Genomic DNA, 22,840 nt, shown 5'->3' on the forward strand with positions numbered 1-22,840 from the left:
TTAATTTGTGAAAATATTTGTTAGACTCATTTTTATAATAAAAATTGGCTGAAGGATTTTTTTTAAAACTCGACACACATAATTAACATAAACATATTAAAAAAAAAAGTACCATGATTGATTATATCAATTTCTTTTTACTGATTCCAGTACAAGATCCACCTCTCAAATAATTTGGTAAGAAAATATTTGGAAATAATATTTTTTGGTGTATAAACAACTAATTTTCAAGTCACTTGGTGCGATTTTTTCTTAAAAAACCAGTATTGAGGATAACTTATCCTCATTAAGTTATACAAAATCAATATGGGGATGCATTGTGAATGATTTATCTATTTTGAGGGTGCAAATTGTTATTAATTTTTTTACAGGGTGCAAAAGACAACCTGGATAACATCAATTGGCTAGCACATAATGAATATCATCTAATTAATTAATTAAGTGAAGGTGGTTAAGTTTGATAATCATAAACAGTTAAGTTAGTGTCCAACTAACTGGATAAAAAGGACACAAAACTTGACAATGTAATCATCGATTCACTTTGTCTCTTTTGTAATAGGGACAAAGTTTTAACAAGAAAAAAACAAGCAAATGAAATGGAACATCTACTCGTATATAAAGTGATTTTGTCGGAGTAAATTTCATCGAAATTAAGTAGCCGTAAAATTAAATGGACGACAGTTGCACTAAATATGAGGCCGTTCCTGAAAAAAGCGTATTCTCCATAGTCGAAACCGAGACGACGACTAAGTGTGTGAAGAGGAGGCGGAGATCTCCTCCTTTAGTTGCACTAACCTACAATGAAGAAAATAGTCAACATCCGTTCCATATTGGTCAAACGCCTCCAACTACTACTACTACTGCTACTACTACTGCAATGAAGAGGAGTTCAAGATTCCGAGGTGTTAGTAGGTCTGTCATTTTAATTTTTTTTTTTTTAAATTAAAATTAAAATATTCTTACAAATTGAAAAATATGAGAGATGCAGGAAAAAAAATTAGGCTCCATTTGGATTGAGGGATTTGGGGAGAGATTTGATTTGGGGAATGGATTTGAAATGACTCCAATTTTGGAGTCATTTGAAATCCATCACTATTGCTCCAAAATCAACTAAAAAGGAGGGGTGGGGATTTGAAATCCATCTCCAAATCCCTCAATCCAAACAAGTCCGAGGGATTTGTTATTATGGATTTGAAATCCCTCCCCCAAATCCCTCCATCCAGATGCACCCTTATATTATTTTTTGTTCGTTTATTTTTCGTTTTATTACAGACATCGGTGGACAGGGCGTTACGAAGCTCATCTATGGGATAAAGGGACTTGGAATCCAACACAGAAAAAGAAAGGAAAACAAGGTAACATAATATATATTTAGAGAAAATTATAATTTTCACCCCTCAAGTTTGCACTGATTTTATATTTGATCCCTTATGTTTATAAAAACTACATTTGATCCCCATGTTTCAATAATTAAACATTTTCGGTCATTTTCATCAATTTACCGTTAGTTCGTTACTTAATGCAGTCATTGGCACACGTTTGATCCCGTTAGTACTAACAGAAACTTGACGGGAATGACTAAAAATGTTGAATTTTTGAAACATGAGGGATCAAATATGTTTTTTGTGAACATGGAGGACCAAATATGAAAACGGTGCAAACTTGAGGGATGAAAATTGTATTATTCCCATATATATATATACAATTTTTTTTTTAACCTTTTCTGTTGAAAATATAACAATGCAATTAACTCATAAATTTCATTATTTGTTACACTGTTTCCATGTACTCAAATGCTAAATACGGCTTCTTTCGACAATGTGGCTGCATTTTCGGTTCGGTGTATGGAGTAGTGTATCTTGGTGAGTTATTTCCTTACACTTTTGTAATATACATAATATACATACATATAAAGTAAGAATAATTTGTAATAATTTTTTTGTAACCAAAATATTATTTGATTAGGAGCATATGATGAAGAAGAATCTGCAGCAAGAGCATATGATTTGGCTGCAATCAAGTATTGGGGAGCATCAACCTACACCAATTTCCCCGTACGATCGATTCTTCAATCACGAACGATTATCCGATATTTGTACTTATATCTCTTCTCTAAATTCATCTAGTATTTTTCCTGCCAGATATCCGATTATGACAGAGAGATCGAAATAATGCAAAACGTAACGAGGGAGGAATATTTGGCCTCTCTAAGAAGGTAACTCAAAAAAATAAATAAAATGACTTCAACTTTTCGTTCGACTAATAAACTAATTATCCGACTCGTTGGATCTTTTGACACAGGAGAAGCAGTGGTTTTGCAAGAGGTATATCGAAGTACAGAGGCGTCGCAAGGTAAATTAATCAAGCGAAATTTGTAGCTTAAATAATTACGCCCGACTTTTGCACTGATTTACGAACTCGTGTTTTATTAAGGCACCATCACAATGGAAGGTGGGAAGCGAGAATCGGCCGCGTTTTCGGCAATAAATATCTCTATCTAGGTACTTACGGTGAGTTATCAATCAATCAATCATACATCGATAATAAATATATCTCCTAAAAGTTTGTAAAAAATCTCGAAACTATCATGTTACACAAAACAGGCACACAAGAAGAAGCTGCACACGCTTACGACGTGGCGGCGATCGAGTACAGAGGAATCAATGCGGTGACTAACTTCGATCTGAGCACTTACATCAGATGGCTAAAGCCCGCATGCGGCGACAATTCAACGGGACTAATATCAGAAGACGCGGCGATTCCACAATCCGAATCGAACTACTTGAACCTCAACAAAGAACCCACGAATGCAAGTTCCTTCGCGATAAAAAATCCCGCGATTTGTGAGAAACGCGAAATAATCGAGAGGAAAATGCCTTTGGGGTGTTCCAACAAGGCGACTTCTCCAACGGCACTGGGGCTACTACTCCGTTCTTCATTGTTCAAACAACTCGTTGAGAAGACTACTACTACTACTACTACTGCTACTGCTTCCTCTTCTTCTTCTAGTGGTGATAATGAATAAAAAAATAACGAGAATGAAAATGTTGATGCGGAGGGAGAGAGATTGCACGAGAAGACGGCGTTTCGGAATTCCGTGCAATATACTGGCCGTGTGAAAATCCCATACATGGTGGTTTAGTCTTAGGTATATATGTATACTATGTTAATGTCCGGTTGCCGACGTAGCAAACGAAAACTGTGAAATGTAATAAGATCTTTTTGTTTGATGTTTAATGTGAGGTAAGGACGTAGATCTCTAAGTAGCTTCTTGAGAATCTCAGGTTGTGACGAGTGTATGATTTGTACTCCATTTCGTTACTTTTCGACATCGGTCGTTACCCTTTTTTTTTTAGCTATATTTTTATTAGTATCTCATTAGGTAAAACATAGGTTAGTGGCTGAATAATTGACTGAAAAGTACAAGTCGGAAACCACCCAACGCCAGAAGAGAAGTTCGGTGACAACTTTTGACAGTGTTCACTATTTTGATCATACGATTTTATCTCAACTTGAAATGAGAAATTCAAACTCAAAGAGATATAACTTTAGAGCACCCGAGTACATTTGGTCACAAATGATTCTCAATCTAATAATAATTGACACGTCCTGATATTTCCTTTAGGGTGAACAAGCCTACGGAGGAACATTGGATAGTGGTGAAACGGATTCTACGATATCTGAAGCTCACAATATAGTCCGATGCTGATTGGGCGGGATGTCCAGATGATCGAAGTTCCACTTCCAGATTTTGCATTTATTTTGGGGATACTAACTAATTTGTTGGTTGGTTCTTATGTTACTTTCTCTGACTAATTAAAATTATTTGATTTCTTGATCTCGTAGATATTTATATGGGGTCATTAGCTATAGGTTCCTTAAACCACTAATAAATAGTATTAGACTCATCGCTAAAATTCCTTCCTTTGTGAGACCCCTAACACTTTTTATTCCGAAAATACCTAATAAATTCACAAAGTTCATATCGATTATGTATGACTATATATGTCCAGTTGGCAGACTCTAGCAAGATGAACATAATTCTTTCCTTCTTCGATCTTCGTTTTGTAAAACTCTTTTTTCTCTTTTTGTTGAAAATTTGTGCGGACAATGACACCTTTGGCAACCGCCGTCGGTCTACCATCGCCAACGTCGCGAGAGATTGAGAGAAGGGAGACCGGGGAATTAAGAAGAAAAAAAAATCTAAAAACATTTGTCTTCCAATCGTCAAAATTAATTATGAACACGAATTGGCACCATCGTCGATTACTCCGCTACCACACCCCGCCATCACCGCCTTTGTATACAATCTGGAAGAAGGGGGGCGTCACCTCTGGTGTACAACCTGGAAGGAGGGCGGCAGCAGTGGTGAGAAGATAGAACGGTGTGGAAGTGGGGATGAGAAACGAGAAATATTTAGTTCAAAATATTTTCCATTCTAGAGGCCATGACATACTTTCCTTATTTATATTGGATTATTTGCATTGTATTGGGATTATGTTAGTTCTATTGTAGTGGAATATTTCTCTTCTTATATGTTGAGGAATTAAATATTGGAAGAAAAACATTAAATTTACAAAACTTTTAATAACAAAAGAAAATTCCATTCCGATAATATTCATGGACGAGATCATTAACCAATAGCGTCGTCTACGACGATATTAATTTAATTGTACCATTGGCACCATACTAATACCGTCGAACATATATGTATTCAACATTCTTTGTTGAAGAGTTGAACATTCCGAAGCTCTTGATTTTCACAATATACATATAAGAACGGAGACATAGAACGAAGATAATAATAAACCGTAAAGTTTCATCATTTACTTGGTAAAAAGATAATAATAATCGAGCAGATTAAATCACATAGTGAAACACTACTCTCCGAACTCACTAAAAAGACTAGCAGCCAAAAATTCCTGCACTCCAATCTTTGATGCAGTAACAGAGTTGCAACGGGCATTCTATCTATGTATATATGCAAAATATATAAACAGAAAAAGCAGACGCAACGCGCTTCAAGTAATGTACCTCATCGAGGTTTTGTTCAGCTTATCAGAACAGCCTGCGCGTTTCCATCTGTCAATAACTTGTTTGTAAATAGAGCAGAATCCGCAATCTCTTTCAGACCCTGTCGACAAATCATGTTAAAATTCACGAAAAATGTACTAAATAAGAGGGATTTATTTTTTTAAATCAGATGTTGTTGAGCAAAAATAATGACAGCATAAATAGATCAAGTACCAATAGACTTGGAACTGCATTTCCAGAAATTTTAAGTTGATCCTGCAAAAAACGAGTCGAAAAAATAGGTAAAATGAAATAATAAAACAAAAGAAAAAGGGAACCTAGTAATCACTTTGGGAAAGTAAGGGAGGGGCAGGATTGAACCCTATTTAAAATTCATATACTTATTTTCATGAAAAAATTGCAAAAACGAGAAAACAAACGATTCCAGACCTGAAGAACTTCTGGCATTTTCGTCTTTGTTCCGTTCACAACGCTACACAGATACATTACCCCAGCGTTTGCAAGCTCCTACAACACAATATGATTCAATTAACAGTCAACATATTAACGTCGCATCGACCCATAACAGATAATCACTTTGCTTTGAGATATACATCACTAAAGTATAGCAAAGTTGAAAAAAATAAATCATAGTGTCCTTATTAAGTATAACAAATATTTCAATTTAGAAATAAATATATCACCTGTTTGCTTTCTAGAGAGTGTAGCTTGAGATCCTGCATTCACAGATATACAATTAGATGGGAAAGGAAAATAATGAAGCACACAAAATGCTGCATGTTGGACGAAACGACGCAAAAAAGAAACAGCCAAAAACAGGTAAAACAAATGCTAAAAAAATGTTCTTCTAAATCGGGCTCGTGGCCCAGTAAGTAGAGAAATTGTGGGCCTATTAGGTTGGCCCAATTAGCTTATCGTTTTTACAATACGCGTAACAATTATGATAATATGAATTAATATAATGGATAGCTAGTTATATACAATAAGACCAGCCAACAAAAAATTAGAAGATACATATAAATTAATTGAACTTTGTTTGTAATGAAGAACTTCATCTGCCGCATCCGACGACAATGTATAAACTACGGTTGCCAAAAGTTAATATACTAGTGCAACTTATTGCTGACACAAGTTACCTGATCCCGAGAACAATTAAATAGGTAAAACAACTATGTTTTCAATGATTAGTTTTAATTTTTAGGCGTCGAACTCACGCTATCAAAATCAGGAACAGCATTGATTTTCGATGATAATTTGGTCACAACATAGTCATGTGACAAACTTAAATCAGCAAATAATCAGAGATTTAACGAAGAATTATACAAAATCGAAAACCAACCAGGCCAGCAACCATCCTATGCAATTCATCCAAATCAAATCCAATATGAGAGAGGTCGTCCCGTACATCAACAACCTGTTTCACAAGTTAAAAATCCGGAAATTATTACACTGAATAACGGTCCAAAACGTAATTTCGAAGCCTTCCATAACAAGAAACCAGCACAAACTGGTTCTACAAATTGCTAGCTAAAAACGAGAGCCACAATTATACTTAACGGAGCCAACCATACTGGCAGCCAATGAAACCACACACACACACACACAAAAAAACAAAAGCCAGTAAGTACTTATTCCTTTTAATGTACCTCATTCCTAATTAATTTGGAAATCTCTACTTGCTCATCAAGTTTCCCGTCCAAGTTCTCGATTCTCTGAGTTAAGTGCCTTTTTGTTGCCTGATTAGAAAAACGATTTAAAAATGAAGCTTCACAGAAATCTCATATATGCTAAAAGACAGTTACATCACAGAGGTTGCAACAAATATATGATTTGAAATGTCATGAGAAACAACGGCAACAATATGAGGCAACATTGAAACTATAGAAACTACTAAAACAAATCGAAATACGGGGAATCAAATTGCACAAAATAAAATATTACTTACAGCAAGAGCCTTAGACACATTATCCAAATGTTTTGTCAAGTTTGAAACAGCGTTTGCCATGCTGCTTTTTGTTACGAACATCACGTCTGAGAAAGAAATACCCTAACGATTTAAAAACAGAATTAAAGAGATCAGAACAACAGAAACATAAATTAGTTCCCTACGTAAGGCGTATTGACAGAATTTAAATCGGAACGATTTTACAACCTTCCACCACATGTATCCGTAACCCAAGGCTCCAACAGCAGCAGCTGGCACTATTAGAGATGCTAAGTTACCTGTGACAGATACAAGAGGAGAGAATATCTTAGACGGCTATATACACCGTGATATTTTCTGACATAAACACGAGATACTGACTTTCGCCATTCCCATTTAGAACAGTAATCTGCTTCGATGAGGCCAGCTGGCGAACCTCCATGGCTAACCGGCGAATCTGTAAAAGAACAAACCAGATCAAATCTGTACTGCAAAAGTTTTCTTTACTGAATCACAGGCAACAAACTCATGTGCATAAACTCCCTTTTTCAGCCAACAAAATCCAAAGCATAAACTCCCTTTTTAATAGTCAAAATTCAAGAAAACGTACTCAGAGATAGAAGATTTAATGAGAGAAACACCTCTTATTTGCAAATAATATTATTTCTAACAAATTTTAATCAGATTCAAGTATTTAATCAGTGATAAATGATAAGAATTGAGATCCTTTGTCGTTCCAGTCAAACATGATAATGATTAGATAGAACGAGTAAATAATACGATGAAAAATGCCAGTAGATTAAAGAACTATGTCTCAATAATATTAAGATAGATACCTGGGTGGCAATGGCATCAGAATCTCCATCAGACTCGCCGCCTTTAGCTAGATTCTGCCAAATACAAGAAGCCCAATAAACACAGATTTCATAATCACGTACACAGAATAAAAATATATATATATATATATACACCACATTATAAGAAATTGCTGCTTTAGGAACTTCAATTCGACAAGGATTTTTAAATTAGCACACTGGAAAAAGCACGATAACTTTAAAATCATTTAAAAATTTATTAAAAGTTAATGTCATTGTTATTTATTAACATCGAATATCCTCCCAAAACAAGAAAACACTCGGAGGAAAAAAATTATATTAAAGTGCACAAAATTACACTTCTTATTTAACACTAAAATCACAATAAACAGTTAACCTAATATGCCCAAAACTTCACAACATGGCTACTAATGCTCCTATCGTAAAATTCTAATGCCTAGTTTGGTTGCCAAAATAAGATTAAATAATTTAATAAAACCCCAATTATTTTATCAGTCCAACAAAAAAGCTCCTTAAGAGGCAAGATAAAGCGCAATAAGCCATGCTAACATAATATTTACGCAAATAATTGGGGATACCAAACATGAAACAAAGTCCAATTATTTAGTTAATAAAAGTTAATATCCCCAACCAAACGAGGCCTAAATAGAACTGACCTAAAAATCCAGGCGAAAGTGAATTTAGAAAGAAATAGGGAGGAGCTGGGAAAATTGATTAAGTACCTGAATTTCACCTAATACATCTGATAATTTACCATTCTTCAGAAGAATAGTTCCCGTATAACCTAATCCACATCAAAACCACAGCAAATTTTTACCTCTTCTCAGATGAAGAATAATTAAAAAAAAAAAAAAAAAAAAAAAAACACACACATATATATACAAAGAGAAATACCTGCTCCGACTATGAATACGATCCTGGATAATCCCATTCCAGCTTGCATGGCCATGGCGTATGATCAGTAAAAAGTGAAGCCCTAACGGTTTTTCTCTCTCTAGTATCAGAGAAGACGTGAGCTTTTGCACTTTGAATTTTTAATCCCCAAATTTTTGCTTCGAATACTAAAACTTGCAGGAGCGATAATCGATACGACGTCGTATGATAAAGCGGTATGTTTTGGGCTATATTAGTTCCTATGTTTTGGGCCTGAACACTGCGGAAACGCGAATGACTATGGATGAAAGAAAATCTACAAAATTTTTTTTGGGATAAATAAGTGGGTATATACGCTGTATCCATTCTACTATGTTCTATGTAACACTAACACACTCGTATTTTAAAAAATAAATTTACCCACTCGTACTTTAAAAGATACACTTACCCTCTTAACCTTACGGTCAACCATATGTAATTGGAATAAATTGAATAGATTTCGAAAAAGAAAATCATATGTAATTTGCAGTATTCTAAAAATCAGTCAATGTGGTCGATTAATCGGTCTCGAGGTGGACGCGGTCTAAAATCTTTACGATTTGAGTATAAAGGTTTGAAAAAACGGTTTTTGCCTGTGAGGCGGTTTTAGACAGTCTAAGACGGGTTGAGTCGGTCAAACTTTGGTGGCAAAAATTGATCATAAATCGGTTTTTTTTCTTTTCTTTTTTTTCTTCTAATAAAAAAGGTTTGGCTTTTAATAAAAAATAAGTTTATGCTTTGTTTTATTATGTTAGTGTTAATGTTCAAGTATAATTTTGGATGCACAAGATTTTCTTTTTATTTGTATTTTGTAAGGATTTTTATTATATTATGTTGTAATTATTATTAAAAATTTATTATGTGATTATGATATATAAATTATGGGTATAAAATCATGTTTAAATATATTTTTATTTATATTTTGAGTATTTGCCAATAATATCTAAAATTATATTACATTAAATTTAAAAAACAGATTTATTTCCAATTTATTACCGATTAATCACCACCGCACTGGTTAATCGTGAGACGGTGCCTAACTAAATTGGGTCCGATTCCCACCTTTTACCACCTTGGTAATTTCCTATAAATAACTTGTAAGTATTTTGAAAATTAGAGCTTGGAATTGAAAAATTATTGTAAAATGAATTGTTATTCAAACAATCTTGATAATTCATATTGGCTTCATTCCACTTTGCACCCTTGAAATATAGTAGTTTGACACTTTGCACCCTTGAAAAAAAATTAATAGCACTTTGCATTCGAAACACAATAAATTATTAACAATGCATCATGAATTGAATATTTAAAACTTAATGAAGGTAATTTCAAGTTTTATTAGTTTTTTTTTTCATTTCTAGGGTGCAAAATAACTAATTAAATCATTATTTTCTTCTACATCCACCATAATTTCGGCCATACAAAATGTGAAAGAAAAAAAAATAACAATGACTTACTGAAAAAACATTATTTTGTTACTTAAAAATAAACTTTTCTCACTAACTATTCTATTGACAGATCTTTTTATTGTAATTAGTGAAAATATTTGATAGAAATTATTGGAATAAACATAATTTCCAAATAACTTTACAACAACATAGCCGAAGAACATTTTTGTTCTTTTTATTTTTTATAAACTATATTTTTGCGATTTTTTAAAAATGTGTAGATGAGAAGTATTTTTATTTTTGCACCATGTTTTTTCAAAAGGATTGATACATATAAAAATGATTTGACATTTGATATTCTAAAAAAATACCACTAAAAATATTAAATTATATTTATTAGTTTTAAAAATTCAACCGAGGTACATTATGCATGATTTATATTGTGTTTCGAGGGTGCAAAATCTTATTAATTTTTTTTTTTTTTTTGAGAGTGCAAAGCGTCAAAAATCTATATTTTAAGGGTGCAAATTGAGATTAAACCATTTAATATTATATATTTAAAATCTCTCACAACTCTTAATATTATAACATTTCATGATGAACAAAGTTTAACATAAATTGGAAGTAAATGACATCTCTTAAATCTTAACTTGATTTGAAGTGCTTCATTATTTTTTCTTAACATATTGTCATAGTCATATGGTTAAGTAACCCTACAACTTGTTTATAACTCTCTAAATGCTTAAACTCTAATATAAAATAAACTTGTGGTGGCGGGATAGAAATAAAGTTAATTTTGATCAAACAATCATAAATGACTTCTTGAAAATTCTTAAATATGGTTTTCCTAAACAATCCCCTATTTTAGAGATTTTTCTTAAAATTTGCATTGGGGATAATTATTTAATAAAAAATCAATATATCCTAGGTGGCACTCTAAGTATTAAGATTAAGTTTATTATTGCAAATGCTCTAAGCAATTTAGTGCCAACTAAATAGTTGGAACTTTTTTTTTTTTGAGTAAATTCAAGTCCATTACAAGAAGAAATAGGAGAGGGGGGACTCGAACCCTAAACATTTATCCTATAGGTAAAGACTAACAATTCTTCTAATGAGGATTGGTAATAATGTAGAAATTTGACATAAGCATTTTGATACATGTCATATTGAGATTGCAGACCCTTCTTTTATATTATATATAGATGGATGAAACTCGATCAAATATTGATGACTAAATGTATGTATTTTGTTACCCAAACACATTCTAATTTTTTTTTTTCATTTTTTCTCTTTAAAATGTTTTTGATTTCCCACTATTTGCCACCATTCATATGTGTTGTATAAACTCTATTCTTGTGCAATTCCACAGAAAAGATATAACTTTGATAAGTTAATATTCGATAAATTAGTAATCTCACTTAAATTAATAGAATTTTATTAATCCCGACTATATTAATTTATAGAGGTTTAACTATAGTTCCACCGATCGGTTGATGCATGTTATTTATTAGACGCGTATGTCACTTCTTCCTACTCCATTATCACTCTTTAGCAAATATTAATTTCCATCACCACCTTTTATTTGTTATTTTTAAAACAATAAATGTTTTATCATAAAAGCCAGTGGCGAAATACTTGAGCATTATTCACTCTATCAATAGGCAATAAATAAAAATGAAGATATACAGCATATCTGAAATTAATATCCAACCAAAGTATATTAAATTTGTGTATTGTTTCATTCGACTCCATTAAGAGTAATACATCTAAAAGAAACGCGTGACATTAGATCTTGTGGTAGTATCTGAAAACAGTAAAAGCTACTATATAAAGTTTGTTGATTGGTCACACCATTTTATTTAATTTGTTACTTGATAATTGTACCAAAATTTTCCCCAATTAATATGAACAACTTAATTTATGCACCTACTTCATGTGATGTAGTGGTACGCTCGCAGGTTTGCAATAATTTTATTAATAAAAGTAAGGTTGCTCATGGTAAATTTTAGGAATTTTAATAAAAGTAAGGTTATTCGTGGTAAATTCTAGAAAAAAAATTCCGTTCATTTGATAGTTATAATTTTCATTAATTTATTTATTTATTTAATTTTATTGTTTTATTATATTTAATATAATCAACTTTAATTAATTCGTTAAGTATCCAAACTTTTTGGCCATAAATCTACGTATTTTTTCCCACTAAAATTGTCATTTTACTTAATATTAATTTTGTGGGAAAATTATTTAATTGTTTAGAAAAAATCATTTGGTTCTTATCTTATTAATAAAAGTAAAGTTGTTTTGATAAATTCTTGAGATTTAATGGCATCATTGATTTACAGTAAATTTACTGAGGCCTGTTATTGGTGATAGAGAAGAAGATTCGTCAAACTTTTACATTAACTGAGATAAGATAAATATACAACCATATTACGTCAAAAAACATAAAATTAAATTAATAAATATGGCAAAAAAATTTATGAATAGGGAAGTATCATCAATGCATATAGCAAAACATCAAAATGAATAGAAACTTCAGCTTCGTTTAAATTGAACTTTACATTGTATTAATTTTACTTCAATCTTGTGTATCGCACGGGCCAAAAAATCTAGTAATAATAATAATAATAATAATAATAATAATAATAATAATAATAATAATAATAATAATAATAATAATAATAATAATAATAATAATAATAATAATAATAATAATAATAATAATAATAATAATAATAATAATAATAATAATAATAATAATAATAATAATAATAATAATAATAATAATAATAATAATAATAATAATAATAATAATAATAATAATAATAATAATAATAATAATAATAATAATAATAATAATAATAATAATAATAATAATAATAATAATAATAATAATAATAATAATAATAATAATAATAATAATAATAATAATAATAATAATAATAATAATAATAATAATAATAATAATAATAATAATAATAATAATAATAATAATAATAATAATAATAATAATAATAATAATTTAAAAAAAAAATTGGACCCTAACAGATACCAATAGTTCTATGTGGACCCTACTTCCCGGCCCAGTTTTGTCTATAAATTTGCTGTATTTGGCCCACTAACCAATAAGGGCTTAGTTTCAATTGCCCAGTAACTGTATCATTTACTTCTTTTAGTGGTTGCTTCTAAATTGCATAAGTAATCTAAGGTTTGCACCAAAAAAAAAAAAAAAAAAAATCTAAGGTTAAAAAAATATACATACCAAAAATAACTTTTTAAATATGTGAGAATCACACTTAATTAAAAAAACATCCAACACTTGATGCCATTAAGGAAGACTCTACAATATATACCAAAAATAACTTTTTAAACACCCCAAATTCATGATTTAAATCATAATTTAAATTCAATTTGACCAATTCACTAATTTTGACTACTAATTCAATTTTGACTGTCGTTGCGGTTCACTACAAGAAAAAATTGCATTAGCGACATCCTAATTGTGACAAATGCAAAACTTGTCATTAAATACTACACTAAGTGATAATATTTTTTTTGCTGTCACTAATAGCTCTTCTACTATCATTTAATCCTTATTTATCGTCACAATAGAGTATTAGTGACACCCCATTAGTAACAAATATGGTGACAATATAACTATATAAAAAATGGGTGTCGTCACTCAAAATAATTTTTTTAGTGGTTGACCGCCGGTCAATATTGTTGATTTTTTCATTCTTTTTTGTTTTGGTAAAACTTTATAGAAAACAAAAGAAAACGAAAATGTGAACACCATGGACCGACGGTTAGCGACGGCGGCCGAAATTGGTGATTGTTGAAATTAAGGTTAAATTAGAGTTTAAATAATGAATTGTGGATGTTCAAGGGTTAGATGTAATTTTATATATATATATATATATATATATATATATATATATATATATATATATATATATATATATATATATATATATATATATATATATATATATATATATATATATATATATAACTGTTGGTGGATCTATTTGCAAAATAAAAAATTGAATGTCCATTTTTTAATTAAGTAGACATGTCATGACGTTATTTGCATTTGCGCTATAATGTAATATATATAGTAGGAATTAAGAAATATTCACCAAAAGAATTGGATGAAAAAGATCAAAAAGTTGAGGGAACAAAATAGTATGACACTTTATATTTTAATTCTTAACAGAGTGGTAGATAATTAAAGGACTCAAATTATTAGAAAAATGTGATTTTATTAGAAAATTGATCTAAAATATGAATAATATTTATGTTTAGTGAAGGGGGACAATTAAATGAATTAAAATATAAATTTAAAAAATATTCCTAATAGTAATAAAAAACAATTCATACAAGGAATATTGCGATCTCAAGTAAGGGCGGCGATTCTACATGAGGGCTAGGATGGTCTTTAGCCAACCCTAGTCCAAATTTTTTCGCTACCATATATATATGTTAGTTAATCTACTTAGTCGATCCGATTTATATTATTTATCTTATTTATATATAATTTTAGTTAAACCATGTGAAAAATAATTTAAAATTTGACATAAACACAACAAATTTTATAAATAATTATAGTTGATCCATGAAAATGCTTTAAATTTTCACATAAATACACCAAATTTTAGAGACTATATTGATTAGGAATTTTTTTTTTTCAAAATTAGCATTCTCTTTCTCGTAACAAATTTAAGGGTACAACTATGATTCAATCTGCCAACTTATTTTATATTTCGTTTTGAAGATATTTACTGTTTTTATTTTCTTATGTTCACACCCTAGAAAAATTTAGTGACCACGAATTCCTGCTCTCTTTAAGCCCATCTTCAGTTTCAATTCTGGCTTCACCACTGTGCTCAAATGTTGCACGAGTAAATTTCACCCTTGATTTTTTCTCTCACCTAGCAATTAGAAGTGTATCCATGATTTGAGAGAGAAAAAAGTGGACAAACTAATTAGAATCGTGAGAATTAATAAAGTTTGGAGCATATAAACACACATAATAAAACGTCACTGTTTTAAGTAGTGTTGGTTCATTAGTTTTCCTATTACACAAAGTCATATATGTGAAGTAATCGACTTATATTGGGAATTTCAAACGTACAAGGAGCGCGTAATATGTTTTTGGCAAATTTCAGTTTTCCCCTTTGTAATTTGGTTTGGTATCACTTTACCCCTTCTACTATCGATTGCATCGATCTGCCCCACTGTACTTAAAAAATTATCACAATGTGATCGTCGATGGTACTTGTCATACATTTGACCTTAACACCATTTGGTCAGAGCTCTAAAATTACAAAAATGCCACTCCTCTCAGTTTAAATAATTATTAACAAAACAAAAATAAAATTAAAAAACGAAAAAGAAAAATTAAATTTTTTTTTTGAGACAACGAGAAAGCATAGTCCACGGAGTCAACCACAATTTATTTTTCTTATTTTTTATTTTGTTACAATTATTTAAACTAAGAGGAGTGGTTTTTTGTAATTTTCAGACCTTATACCAAACGGTGTTAAGGTCAAAGGTCTGAAAACTAACGGCGAGTTCCACATTGAGATAATTTTCAAGTGCAGATGCGCAAATTGATGCAATCCAGAGTAAAAGTGAAATAAAGTGATATGAGACCAAAGTATAAGAAAGAAAGTGAAATTTATCCAAATTTCTTTCCAAAGTACTGAAATTGTCACAAATTATTTTTATTCAACCCAAAAAATCAAGCGAGTTATATTATCAATCTATGAAAAAAAACAACTAATTAAACATCGATGAAATTTGATAATAAAATGCCTCTTCTTCTCCACCCTATGTGTGCTTGTTTTCTCAAAATTTTCTATTTAATAAGTTTATTGTGTTATATAGTTTTTATTATTGAAACACTGGATTAGTGGATTAATAATGACCATCTCCTGCAATATATTATAATCCTATTTGTTGAATGACCATCTCAACCAAAAGCTTAAGCTGTTAGTGAAATGTATCATTTAATATTAATATTTCCAATACGCCCCCTCAAGTGCAGGCGGATTACATTTGAAGCCTTGCACTTGAAATATTTTTAAATGGGTGGCTGTGGGATTCGAACTCAGGACCTTTCATTTGGCCTGACTCTGATACCATGTTGGAAGAATAGAATAGGAGAAGAAGAGAAATAATAATACGTAGAATAGAAACCCCCATTGTGTTATGGGTTGATTACATGGAATATATATAGAGAAATATTCCAAGGTAATAGAGTTTGACTAGGTAACTAAATCCTAACTAATCTAGGTAACCGAATCATACTAGAATCCTAATATTAGGAGAGTTCTATAATATAATATTCTCTAACACGCCCCCGCAGTCGAAACGTGACGAACGTGAAGACTGGACATTCACTTGCTAGCACGCTCCCGCAGTCGGAACGAATAAACTTCAAAACGAATAAACTTCAAACGTGAAGACTGGAAACTTCAAACGTGAAGACTGGAGAGAAACTGATAAGTGTTCATTTTGCATGATTTTCACTTATCAATTCTTCAAGTTTTGGTCTTCGTTCGTACGAGTTTTCGGCTTTATTTGTTTATATTATGCGTTTCTTGTTTTATTTATATTTTCAGGTTTTGTTAGCTATTTTTGCCGATTCGAAACGATTTTGGAAGCGAAGCCGAGAATCAAACCAAACAAGTGCAAAGTTGCATTTTAGCGGACAATGGCAGCGTTCGGTATTTCATGCATAACTCTCTCATATGACCTCCGATTGAGCTGATTCAAGTGGAGTTAGAAAGCCAAGTGCAAGGGCTACAACTTTTGTGAAATGCATTTTTGTCGAATTCGGCCTGAAAAATGGTCAACACGGAGTTTAAAGTTCAGACAGTCACCATATCGCGATATTGCCATCCTGTATCGCGATATGGGGAGAAATGAAACAGAGAGCTTGCATTTTTGCCATATCGCGCGATATGCCATCCTGTATCGCGATATGGGGAGAAACGAAACAGAGAGCTTGCAATTTTACCATATCGCCCGATACTGATGCCCATATCGCGATATGGCCTCGGGATGTGTAAAAAAATATCTAAAAAGGCAAAGCTTCCTCAAGAAGCTTTGACTTACTATAAATAGAAGCAAGCCTCATTCTTCGACTTGATCTTCGACTACTCTTCGACTTTTTCTTCGGGTTTCTCTTCGGTTCTCGCCAGTTCTTCGCGGGAAACTTCGACGAGGGTTTCGACTCGGGTTTTTCATAAGCTTTTTCTTTACGTTTAGTTTATGATTTCTCGTGTTCTTCATTTGGATGCTATGTTTGTATGAACTAAGCATTTTCTTTTAGGGAAATGAAACCTTGTATATATTGATTTTGATTTCCAGATCTGTGATCTATTTGTCGTTCTTTGATTCTGTTTATGTTTTCTTGTATTAAATGCTTTCGATTGTTTGGCCAACAGTTGAATTGATTGTAAATGGGAATGAACTCGAGAGAGGATTTCTCGTTTGAAGTTAGGAAAACATAGCTCGGGGTGTGGAAACGGAGACGTGATGCACCTCGAGTAGCCCTTAAGGACTTGACCTAAATGCTCTCTTAATATCAGGTTCTGAACGGAGACGTCGGACCTGTGGGTAGACTCTAACTACACTGGAGACGGGGGTTAGGGTATTTTAGTGTCTGGGTTAGCGAACATAGAATTGACAATAGATTCGGATTTGTAGATCTTTATCGATAGTACACTGGTGGATTTTACCCTAGAAGCCATCACACGTCGGAATTCTTCGCTTATACTGGCGGACCGTTGTTTTTATTATTGTTTGTTTGTTTTTAGCTTCATTTCATCCCCCAATCCTTTTGATTGTCTAGATATAGTTTAGGATAGTATAATTACGGTACTTGGTAGATTTAGGAACTTAATTCCCTGTGGATCGATATCTGGAATTCACTATTCTACAAAACGCGATACTGTACACTTGCGGTTTTTCATACGTAGGTTTTACGCGTATCAAGTTTTTGGCGCCGTTGCCGGGGAATTAGTTAATCTTGAATTTACTAATATCGTTACCAACTATCCTTACTTTACTTTAGACATTTTTTTTTTTCTTTTTTTTCATTTGATTTTTTTTTTCATTTGTTTTAGCAGATTTGTATACATCGATGGCCTCGATTTATGATCTCTCTCTTTGCAAGATTCAATCCAGAGCTGATTACATTCAACATGAGTTGGAGGATATTGAAAGACATCGAAGGTTGAACCCAGAAAATGGAATTGCACAAACAAATGAGCACTTCTGCTATCTACAAGAAGAACTCCACTTTTTGGCAAATATTTTCGAAAATTTTCAGAGATGTCACATTCATAAACCACATCCGACCATCCTTTATGAAGACAACGAGGTATTTACAGATTTTCGTATGAACGATGAGGTTGAGCACCTTGAGGGAATTATTCATCCCAGTTCTGTAGATACTTTTGCGTGTGATGAGAGTGGGATGAAGATGATGGTAGATGCGGAATTTGACGAAGAAAATCCTATCCACATCGTAACTCTGGATTTGGGTGTGAGAGAGGAGACGAGCTTCAAATTTGAGGTAGAGCTTACTCCAAAGCTCGAATATCTTGTATACGAGTTTGAGAGATCGGTAGGCAAGCAACCCATTCTAGTCTCCTACCGACTGATTTCCAAAGCAAACGAGAAGTTCCATGGGATTGGATGGGCACTACGTGATTGCAATCTAGTCCATGATATGATTGCAAAGTATGTATCAAGACTGACGGATGGATGCGCAATCTACAAGGTTTTGGATTGGACATAATCCGTCCAAAACGTGTCGAGCCGTCGACAGTAAAACAGGCGCTGAATGGGAGGCAACCCATTATTTATTTCTCGTCATTTTGTTATTTTTTGTTTTTGTCATTTTTGCATTTTTTTTTCTTTATTAAAGCTAGATTTCACCCATTTTTCTTGATTTTTGCCGGTATCTCGTCCCCAAGGAAAGAAGAGTAAGAGGTCGGGAAGTCTAGACAATTCCGGCAATTCGCCATCGGTGCCAAAATTCACGGCACCCCGTGCAACCAAAGAACACTTTCGCAAACGTAGAACACTGATCAATCTGCGGCACGACTGTTCAGGGCGTATTTCTTTCTCCTTTCTTTTATTTTTCGCATTGAGGGCAATGCATGATTTAAGTTTGGGGGTGAGTTTAGCTTATTTTGATTTGGTCTTTTGCATGCATATCCTATAATTTAGTTTCATTTATGTATTTTGATTTCCGTAATTGTGTTATGTTTGTCACATGCATTTCATATAGGATCGAGTGTAAGTTGCATTTCCGGATTCTATTGAAGCAAAACAATTAATGAATTAGTAAATGGGCTAGTTGATTTTAAAATTGAAATTATGGATAACCGGCTAATTATAGATGTACCTTCCGACTGCGTTTTTGCAACTTGTGTGGATAGCCTTTCGAATCCTTTCCGATTAAGCTTGAGTGCACTTTTCTGAGGGGTATAATAGTCTGAGGTTTGGGGGGCGAGTTAGAATTGAATTATGTGTTCACAATTTCCAGTTGTTGGCGAAAAGTTCTATCAATGGTCTTTACGTTTTTATTTTATGTTATTTTGTCTATTAAAAAAAAAAAAAAAAAAAAAAAAAAAAAAAAAAAAAAGATAAAGAGAAAAATAATAATATGTGGTGTTGTTGTGATTCACGCTCTGATTTCCCCGCCTTTCTGACTCGAGCTTAACCCGTTGGGTGCACCTCGTCGCCTAAGTCTCTCGAGTTTTCAAGCTTGGGTTTCTTGGACTAAAGTTCGATACATGGGTCAGAGAGATAACACAGTGGTGTCGAGCCTTGCACGAGTCACGATTATGCCCGTTTCAAAAAAAAAAATGAAAAAAGAAAAAGTTGTGATGAAAATCACCAAAAAAATTGTTCATTTTTTTTCTATTGAATAAATAGACCTTACTTATGCCCAACTCGAGTTTCTGAATTTCAGAATCAAAACTTACTTTTCATGCACATTTCTACTCAAAACCCTCGATAATTGTGTTTACTGTTTAATTACGGATTCTTGAGTCTATCTTTCATTTTGGTGTAGAAACAACTAATTGCGTCGGTAGGAAAGTCGAATACCTTAAGCCGTATGCCATTCTAAGATTTTAAGTTATCTAGCTCGTTTTATCTTTGGAATTAATTGCAATGCTTTGACCAATCCGGCAACTTTGTGGGTGTGTTGTCTGAAAACCCTCACGAGACACAACTCGTCCTTTGGGGGTACCCAGGGGTTCAAAGGCTTGTTGCATACGCTAAATGCAATCGTGTTTCCCTACGTTAGTGGCCTAGTTTTAGTTTGTTGTTTCTATTTCCTTTTTGTTTTTGTTTCGTTTTGATTTACTCGGGACGAGTAAAGATCTAAGTTTGAGGGTGTGATAAGTGTTCATTTTGCATGATTTTCACTTATCAATTCTTCAAGTTTTGGTCTTCGTTCGTACGAGTTTTCGGCTTTATTTGTTTATATTATGCGTTTCTTGTTTTATTTATATTTTCAGGTTTTGTTAGCTATTTTTGCCGATTCGAAACGATTTTGGAAGCGAAGCCGAGAATCAAACCAAACAAGTGCAAAGTTGCATTTTAGCGGACAATGGCAGCGTTCGGTATTTCATGCATAACTCTCTCATATGACCTCCGATTGAGCTGATTCAAGTGGAGTTAGAAAGCCAAGTGCAAGGGCTACAACTTTTGTGAAATGCATTTTTGTCGAATTCGGCCTGAAAAATGGTCAACACGGAGTTTAAAGTTCAGACAGTCACCATATCGCGATATTGCCATCCTGTATCGCGATATGGGGAGAAATGAAACAGAGAGCTTGCATTTTTGCCATATCGCGCGATATGCCATCCTGTATCGCGATATGGGGAGAAACGAAACAGAGAGCTTGCAATTTTACCATATCGCCCGATACTGATGCCCATATCGCGATATGGCCTCGGGATGTGTAAAAAAATATCTAAAAAGGCAAAGCTTCCTCAAGAAGCTTTGACTTACTATAAATAGAAGCAAGCCTCATTCTTCGACTTGATCTTCGACTACTCTTCGACTTTTTCTTCGGGTTTCTCTTCGGTTCTCGCCAGTTCTTCGCGGGAAACTTCGACGAGGGTTTCGACTCGGGTTTTTCATAAGCTTTTTCTTTACGTTTAGTTTATGATTTCTCGTGTTCTTCATTTGGATGCTATGTTTGTATGAACTAAGCATTTTCTTTTAGGGAAATGAAACCTTGTATATATTGATTTTGATTTCCAGATCTGTGATCTATTTGTCGTTCTTTGATTCTGTTTATGTTTTCTTGTATTAAATGCTTTCGATTGTTTGGCCAACAGTTGAATTGATTGTAAATGGGAATGAACTCGAGAGAAGATTTCTCGTTTGAAGTTAGGAAAACATAGCTCGGGGTGTGGAAACGGAGACGTGATGCACCTCGAGTAGCCCTTAAGGACTTGACCTAAATGCTCTCTTAATATCAGGTTCTGAACGGAGACGTCGGACCTGTGGGTAGACTCTAACTACACTAGAGACGGGGGTTAGGGCATTTTAGTGTCTGGGTTAGCGAACATAGAATTGACAATAGATTCGGATTTGTAGATCTTTATCGATAGTACACTGGTGGATTTTACCCTAGAAGCCATCACACGTCGGAATTCTTCGCTTATACTGGCGGACCGTTGTTTTTATTATTGTTTGTTTGTTTTTAGCTTCATTTCATCCCCCAATCCTTTTGATTGTCTAGATATAGTTTAGGATAGTATAATTACGGTACTTGGTAGATTTAGGAACTTAATTCCCTGTGGATCGATATCTGGAATTCACTATTCTACAAAACGCGATACTGTACACTTGCGGTTTTTCATACGTAGGTTTTACGCGTATCAGAAACCGCGAAACACATCGCTAGAGAATTCCTCTGTTGAAATATCTGCCAAATTTAAAAATAATAATAATAATAATAATAATAATAACGGGTGAGAGAAAAATAAGAACTTTTTTTTTTTTTTTTTTTTTTTTTTTTTTTTAATCGAGATAGAGAGAAGAGATGAGAGAGGGGTCGCCGGCCATGGAGAAGAAGAGAGGCAGCGGCTAGGTTTTAGGCCATGGAGAAGAAGAAGAAGAAAAAGATAGAGAAGATACACCACCGAGAGAGGGAGAAAATTCGGTTTGGTGGTCGCCGACCATTGAGAAGAAGAGAAGCGGCGGCTAGGTTTTAGGCCATGGAGAAGAAGAAGAAGAAGAAGAAGAAGAAGAAGAAGAAGAAGAAGATAGAAAAAGATAGAGAAGCACCACCGGGGGAGGGAGAAAATTCGGGTGGTGTTCATAAAAAGATAGATAGAAAAGAAAAAAAATAAAGAAAAATATTAGAGTACCACCACCGGGGGAGGGAGAAAATTGGGTGGTCACCGCCATGGAGAAGAAAGGCGGCTAGGTTAAAAAACCTAAACCTGGAGCTCTGATACCATGTTGAATGACCATCTCAACCAAAAGCTTAAGCTGTTAGTGAAATGTATCATTTAATATTAATATCTCCAATACTATTACGTATAATTAATCGAATTCATAACATCTCTCTCTCTCTCTCTCTCTCTCTCTCTCTCTCTCTGTCCTCCTCTCCCCCTCTCTCTCTCTCTCTCTCTCTCTCTCTCTCTCTCTCTCTCTCTCTCTCTCTGTGAAAGCCCAGGCTCTTCATTATATATCACTCA

General features: G+C 33.1%; 2 protein-coding genes across 3 annotated transcripts; one reads left to right on the forward strand and one right to left on the reverse strand.

Annotated features, from left to right (window-relative positions):
- The first annotated feature begins 670 nt into the window (after positions 1-670).
- On the forward strand, positions 671-3,263 carry LOC105964532 (AP2-like ethylene-responsive transcription factor At1g79700). The gene is made up of 7 exons (XM_088818322.1): positions 671-912; positions 1,273-1,355; positions 1,966-2,054; positions 2,142-2,215; positions 2,302-2,352; positions 2,434-2,510; positions 2,604-3,263. The coding sequence occupies exons 1-7, from the start codon at positions 671-673 to the stop codon at positions 3,023-3,025; spliced, it is 1,038 nt and encodes a 345-aa protein (XP_088674448.1). The 3' UTR covers positions 3,026-3,263.
- A 662-nt stretch (positions 3,264-3,925) lies between these two features.
- On the reverse strand, positions 3,926-8,890 carry LOC105963241 (uncharacterized). 2 transcript variants are annotated; one of them, XM_012987642.2, is made up of 13 exons: positions 8,689-8,890; positions 8,517-8,578; positions 7,795-7,848; positions 7,340-7,415; positions 7,187-7,257; positions 6,980-7,081; positions 6,681-6,770; positions 6,374-6,448; positions 5,718-5,750; positions 5,464-5,541; positions 5,248-5,289; positions 5,035-5,134; positions 3,926-4,345 (listed from the first exon to the last, which is right to left on the reverse strand). In XM_012987642.2, the coding sequence occupies exons 1-12, from the start codon at positions 8,741-8,743 to the stop codon at positions 5,051-5,053; spliced, it is 822 nt and encodes a 273-aa protein (XP_012843096.1). In that variant the 5' UTR covers positions 8,744-8,890; the 3' UTR covers positions 3,926-4,345; positions 5,035-5,050. The 2 variants fall into 2 exon arrangements, with proteins under 2 accessions (XP_012843096.1, XP_088674825.1); XM_088818699.1 differs by lacking the exon at positions 3,926-4,345 and adding an exon at positions 4,800-4,922 and having other exon boundaries at positions 8,689-8,848.
- Between the last annotated feature and the right edge of the window lie 13,950 nt (positions 8,891-22,840).

Source organism: Erythranthe guttata, chromosome 5, assembly GCF_056151865.1.
Source record: "Erythranthe guttata isolate IM_541 chromosome 5, IM_541, whole genome shotgun sequence".
In the NCBI taxonomy this organism is placed as follows: Eukaryota; Viridiplantae; Streptophyta; class Magnoliopsida; order Lamiales; family Phrymaceae; genus Erythranthe; species Erythranthe guttata.

What these genes read in the sequence shown, in the direction of transcription:
- LOC105963241 (XM_012987642.2), bottom strand. Translation starts at nt 8,743, where the DNA reads ATGGCCATGCAAGCTGGAATGGGATTATCCAGGATCGTATTCATAGTC. An exon ending in CGTATTCATAGTCGGAGCAG is followed by an intron (nt 8,579 to 8,688) that starts GTATTTCTCTTT and finishes GATGTGGATTAG; the next exon opens with GTTATACGGGAACTATTCTT. An exon ending in TCTAAATGGGAATGGCGAAA is followed by an intron (nt 7,258 to 7,339) that starts GTCAGTATCTCG and finishes TATCTGTCACAG; the next exon opens with GTAACTTAGCATCTCTAATA.
- LOC105964532 (XM_088818322.1), top strand. Translation starts at nt 671, where the DNA reads ATGGACGACAGTTGCACTAAATATGAGGCCGTTCCTGAAAAAAGCGTA. An exon ending in CAACCTACACCAATTTCCCC is followed by an intron (nt 2,055 to 2,141) that starts GTACGATCGATT and finishes TTTTCCTGCCAG; the next exon opens with ATATCCGATTATGACAGAGA. An exon ending in AAGTACAGAGGCGTCGCAAG is followed by an intron (nt 2,353 to 2,433) that starts GTAAATTAATCA and finishes TGTTTTATTAAG; the next exon opens with GCACCATCACAATGGAAGGT.